Source organism: Myxocyprinus asiaticus, chromosome 5 (genome assembly GCF_019703515.2).
Source record: "Myxocyprinus asiaticus isolate MX2 ecotype Aquarium Trade chromosome 5, UBuf_Myxa_2, whole genome shotgun sequence".
NCBI lineage: Eukaryota > Metazoa > Chordata > Actinopteri > Cypriniformes > Catostomidae > Myxocyprinus > Myxocyprinus asiaticus.
The window spans coordinates 41,024,121-41,030,245 of record NC_059348.1 but is presented as its reverse complement, the minus strand read 5'-3'; the positions used below and the strand labels follow the sequence as shown (position 1 = coordinate 41,030,245).

The following is a 6,125-nucleotide window of genomic DNA, read 5'->3' as shown; positions in this document are numbered from 1 at the left end:
GAGCATGCAGCAGTTTGCTTAACATGAATTAGCATGAAACAACTGTAGATTTTGTAATGTGACGTGTCATTAGTTCCAGTATTAACCGTCTTTCGTTGATTAGTATCATCGTTTAATACTAGCTGGCTATTTTAGTCGCTCTGCTTTCTCTTACAGTGGTAAAATGGAGTGGCTTCACTGTAACAACTGTTTTCAGAGAGATGGAAAGACATTCGTAGTGTCCAGCTGTGGCCATATATTTTGTGAGAAGTGCATAAATACAAGTGAGTGCGAGATACACTGAACAATTTGGTGTTGTGATTTCCTCTCAGTTATATTTGAGTTGTGGCTAAGAAATTTATCTAAGAAAATGTATTGTCCTAAAGGTCAGTGCCGAGTCTGTCATGTCAGCTGTGACTACCTCCCAATATCCGACAAGGTAAGTCCGAAATGGGCTGAGTAGCAAACACCGGTTGTCAGTCCTGTTTGGAGAGCTAAATACGGTTCTGTCCATTCATACACAGTTCAGTTATGAAAGAGAGTGACAGCCGCATTCTATACAGCGACTACCTGAAAAATATTGGAGCTTGTTCCGTTTGTGTGGTGCGTAAACATAACTGCAGTCGACAAAGTGCTTTTCATGTTATTTATTTAGCTATCAATCAATAAACAACTATCAGCCACTCTAAGGTTATGCAAAATGGCACAAAATAGACATATGGTTGAAGTCAGAAGTTTACATACACCTTAGACAAATTCATTTAAACTCAGTTTTTCACAATTCCTGACATTTAATCGTAGAAAACATTCCTTGTCTTAGGTCAGTTAGGATCACTATTTTAAGAATGTGAAATATCCGAATAAAAGCAGAGAGAATTATTTCAGCTTTTATTTCTTTCATCACATTCCCAGTGGGTCAGAAGTTTACATACACTTTGTTAGTATTTGGTAGCATTGCCTTTAAATTGTTTAACTTAATATTTTGGGTAGCCTTCCACAAGCTTCTCACAGTAAGTTGCTGTAATTTTGGCCCATTCCTCCAGACATAACTGGTGTAACCGAGTCAGGTTTGTAGGCCTCCTCGCTCGCACACGCTTTTTCAGTTCTCCCCACAAATTTTCTACCAGATTGAGGTCAGGGCTTTGTGATGGCCACTCCAATACCTTGACTTTGTTGTGCTTTAGCCATTTTGCCACAACTTTGGAGGTATGCTTGGTGTCATTGTCCATTTGGAAGACCCATTTGCGACTGAGCTTTAACTTCCTGTCTGATGTCTTGAAATGTTGCTTCAATATATCCACATGATTTTCCTTCCTCATGATTCCATCTATTTTGTGAAGTGCACCAGTCCCTCCTGCAGCAAAGCACCCCCACAACATGATGCTGCTACCCCCATGCTTCACATTGGGATGGTGTTCTACGGCTTGCAAGACTCGCCCTTTTTCCTCCAAACATAACGATGGTCATTATGGCCAAACAGTTACATCTTTGTTTCATTAGATCAGAGGACATTTCTCCAAAAAGTAAGATCTTTGTCCCCATGTGCACTTGCAAACTGTAATCTGGCTTTTTTATGGCAGTTTTGGAGCAGTGGCTTCTTCCTTGCTGAGCAGCCTTTCAGGTTATGACAATATAGGACTCGATTTACTGTGGATATAGATACTTGTCTACCTGTTTCCTCCAGCATCTTCACAAAGTCCTTTGCTGTTATTCTGGGATTGATTTGCACTTTTCATACCAAACTACGTTCATCTCTAGGAGACAGAATGCATCTCCTTCCTGAACGGTATGAAGGCTGCGTGGTCCCATGGTGTTTATACTTGCGTACTATTGTTTGTACGTATAAACGTGGTACCTTAAGGCATTTGGAAATTGCTCCCAAGGATTAACTAGACTTATAGAAGTCCACAATTTTATTTCTGAGGTCTTGACTGATTTCTTTTGATTTTCCCATGATGTCAAGCAAAGAGGCACTGAGTTTGAAGGTAGGCCTTAAAATACATCCACAGGTACACCTCCAATTCAGTACATCTCCTATCAGAAGCTAATTGTCTAAAGGCTTGACATAATTTTCTGGAATTTTCCAAGCTGCTTAAAGGCACAGTTAACTTAGTGTATGTAAACTTCTGACCCACTGGAATTGTGATAGTCAATTAAAAGTGAAACAATCTGTCTGTAAACAATTGTTGGAAAAATTACTTGTCATGCACAAAGTAGATATCCTAAACGACTTTCCAAAACTATAGTTTGCTTCTATTAAATCTGTGGAGTGGTTAAAAAAAATTAGTTTTAATGACTTCAACCTAAGTGTATGTAAACTTCTGACTTCAATTGTATAATGCAAAGTTTGTGCTAATTCCTGTGAGAAGCAGTGGGAGATGCCTGAAATGGTTTCGAAAATAAGTTAAAACCCTAAAGGTGCAATGCAAATGATTGATATTTACTTAATGAAAACACATATTTTTATATGCCATAATGGTTACTGGAATAACTGTGGTTATGAGAATTGACTTTGGTTACATGTCCATACACAACAATATTTAATTTGCTTTTGTGTTCTGTTGTAGGCTATGATGAATAGGACAATTTCAGAATCACACCTAGTAAAAACGGTTGGCAATCTTGGTTCACCCAAAAATAATTCTCTCATCATTTACTCACCCTTGTGTCATCTCAAACATGTTATTTTTTTCATGGATCAATCCTAAAGTAGAAAACCTTGTCATATTCACTAATTTGAGTACATTTCAATGGTGAATAAAGTAAATTTTCCTTAAAGGGATAGCTCACCCAAAATTGAAAATTCTCTCATTATTTACTCACCCTCATGCCATCCCAGATGTGTACGACTTTCTTCTGCAGAACACAAATTAAGATTTTTAGAAGAATATTTCTTTTCTGTTGGTCCATACAATGCAAGTGAATGTGTGTGAAAATTGATGCTCCACAAAGCACATCGAGGCATCATAAAAGTAATCCATATGACTCCAGTGTTTTAATTCATATCTTCAGAAGTGATATGATAGGTGTTGTTGAGAAACAGATCAATATTTAAGTTATTTTTTGCTAGAAATTCTTCTCCTTGCCCAGTAGGGGGCGATAATCATGAAAAATGTGAATCACCAAAAACACAAGAAGAATTTGAAAGTTAAAGTGGAGATTGACTTAGTAGGGAGAAGAATTTAGAGTAAAAAAAGGACTTAAATATTGATCTGTTTCTCACCCACACCTATCATATTGCTTCTGAAGTCATAGATTTAACCACTGGAGTTTTATAGCTTACTTTTATACTGACTTATGTGATTTTTGAAGCTTCAATATTTTGGCACCAATTCACTTGCATTGTATGGACCAAAAGAGCTGAGCAGTTCTTCTAAAAATCTTGATTTGAGTTCAGCAGATGAAAGTCATATGTCTGGGATGGCATACGGGTGAGTAAATGAGAGAATTTTCATTTTTGGGTGAACTATTCCTTTAAGTTAAATTTACTCTCTCCAATCAATATTAAGTCATGAAATTAAGTATATTTTACTTAATTTTATATCTTTTAAAAAATGTGTTCAAAAACTTTGCTTAAATTAAAATTACTTGCGTATATATAATTTACTTGTGGAAGTAAATCTTACTCACCAATTTTTTTCCAGTGTGTCTTCTGAAGCACTCTAATTGACTTTTGGTGAGAACAGACCAAAATATAACTCCTTTTCATGATAAATGTTGACATCAGCAGTCTCTTTGGCAATAATTTCCTAGCGTCATCTAGCTCTCTGCCCATGTGTCAAGTGAAAGAAGGTCATACGAGTTTGCGATGACTTCTCTTTTTTGGGTGAACTATTCCTTAACACTGTGTGAACGTAGCCATTGTGTACTCTTTGTTTTTATGGTCCCATCAACTATTTTTCTTCTCACCTCTGTCTTTCCTACATATTCCTTTTATTTATTAATTTTTTGAAGATGAAACCTCAGGAAAAGATGTTTTTCGAAGATCCGATGAAACTAATTCAGACTCGGCTGGAACACATTGTGCAGGTCTCAGTCATATTCTGCATTTGAAATGCATTTTATCAGTCCCAATAAATTTGATCAACTAAACATGCTTTTGAACATTATTATTTGTAGGCTATTGTGAAAAAAAAAAAAAAAAACATTTGCTGGGGACTTATATGAAATCATGTCAAAGTGACATCAAGCCCTAAGCAAATGCAATTCTGCCAATTATAACTTTTAGGAGATGTTTGTTTCAGATTGCCATTTTTCAGAAAAGGCAGAAGGATCGAGCAATAGCTTTCTATAGAAGCAAGTCTATGGAGCTAGAACGAAGACTGAAAGAAGTCCGTGATCAATGCACCAGGTGGTCATTTGTAGCTCAAATTAGACACTTTTTTTTTTTTCCTACAAATGGGCTTTTTAGCTATTTGTGTCCTATTCAAGGCAAGTGTCTGAGCTCAAAAGAGAGAACGAAGAACTCAAGAAACCACTTTCTCAGAGAAGGGTGAGTTTCTTTGAAATTATGACCCACTATTGCCTTCTAAATTACATTTCTCTTTAATGTATTGCATTTCTCCCCCTGCACAGACGTCTCCTGGGACATATCAGATTAATGGGTAAATATAGACAATTGTCTTTGTGTGCATAGATGTGTGCCATAATACATTGTTTTATTTAATATTATAAGTTAACAGAACGCTCTTTCCATACACAGAGGTACTCCAAGAATGACACTTCCTGTGGCTGTCACATCACCAGGTACAAAGTTTTGTAGCTTGAGAATGGAATGCTGTAAAACTACACTGCCTGGCCAAAAAAAAAAAATTGCATACTCTAGTTGGACAGCCTTTAGCTGTGATTACGGCACGGACAAAACAATTGTCATTGTTTTGACAACCTTATGCAATGTCGCAAAATGTATTTCTGTCCAGAGTTGCATTAATTTTTGCCCAAGATCTTGTATTGACGACGGGAGAGTTGAACCACTCATCCCAAAGACTTTCAATGGGGTTAAGGTCAGGACTCTGTGGCAGCCAAATCATGTGTGAAAATGATTCCTCATACTCCCTGAACCACTCTATCACAATTTGAGCGCGATGAATCTTGGCATTGTCGTCCTGGAATATGCCTGTGCCGTCAGGGAAGAAAAAAATCCATTGATGGTATAATCTGGTCATTCAGGTAGTCAGCTGACTTCATTTCATTGCTGCATAATGTTGCTGAGCCTAGACCTGACCAATTGAAGCAACACCAGATCATAAAACTGCCTTAAATCCAAACGTCGACTTTTTTTTTTTTTTTGGCCAGGCAGTGTATACACTGTTTAATGTGTTCTCATATTTCCCATCATATTTCCACAGTCACACCTCGCTCTAGACCTGTCAGGTAAATGGTATTTCCTAATCCAAGTAATTTTACACAGTATAATTGCCATTACTGCACTGTTCATAATATTATTTATTTTTGCTCTCCTTTGTCACAAGTTCGAGTGATACTTTGGAGAGGTTTAGACATACCAGACTCGGCATGGCAGTGAGTTGGCTTCTCTACCATACTATTTATGTAGTTGGTGTTTATTTGTCAGTTGCAAAACCATATAGAATTAAGCAGTTCTTCTGTGACTCTGTGGTACCATTTGTATTTCCTAGACTCCACCAGGTTCATCTGTCTCTATGTCAAGCCCAAGTTCAGTACGCGAACATAATTTCCGTAAGTGACGTAGTAGTGACAGTTTATCTCTCAGATATCATTATTTTCTTTCATAAAGTAACCATGGTGTTATTCAAGGTGGATAACGATCACTGATTTTTAGAGACATTATATGCTTATTATGTTCTCCTTATCTTAAGGAACACCCAGCTCAGTTAACACCCCCACAAGGTAACTTGTCAATGTGTTTATCAAAATGAAAACAATCATTTCTAATGTCTCAAATTAGAAGTGCTAAGACATTTGGCTGTTTATCTTCCCTTCTCGTGATTTTAGGTCCCAACATACAACCCCAAACTTTCGGTTCCAGCTTTTGACTATACCTACACTCCAGTCACCACGATCAAGAAATGTTCAATAGTCATTTGTAGCTGTTTAATTCAGGGCATTAGAAAGCCACTATACAATCACTAATACATCAAAGGAACCCACATTACCCAATAGATGAC

General features: G+C 37.1%; 1 protein-coding gene across 1 annotated transcript; it reads left to right on the top strand.

Annotated features, from left to right (window-relative positions):
* Nucleotides 1-161: 161 nt before the first annotated feature.
* Nucleotides 162-6,084, top strand: LOC127440657 (RING finger protein 212B-like). The gene is made up of 12 exons (XM_051697382.1): nucleotides 162-263; nucleotides 366-418; nucleotides 3,934-4,008; nucleotides 4,224-4,330; nucleotides 4,411-4,471; nucleotides 4,555-4,583; nucleotides 4,682-4,725; nucleotides 5,328-5,352; nucleotides 5,451-5,499; nucleotides 5,616-5,676; nucleotides 5,817-5,847; nucleotides 5,953-6,084. Exons 1-12 carry the CDS (start codon nucleotides 164-166, stop codon nucleotides 6,035-6,037), a joined length of 720 nt encoding a protein of 239 aa, XP_051553342.1. The 5' UTR covers nucleotides 162-163; the 3' UTR covers nucleotides 6,038-6,084.
* The last annotated feature ends 41 nt before the right edge of the window (nucleotides 6,085-6,125 follow it).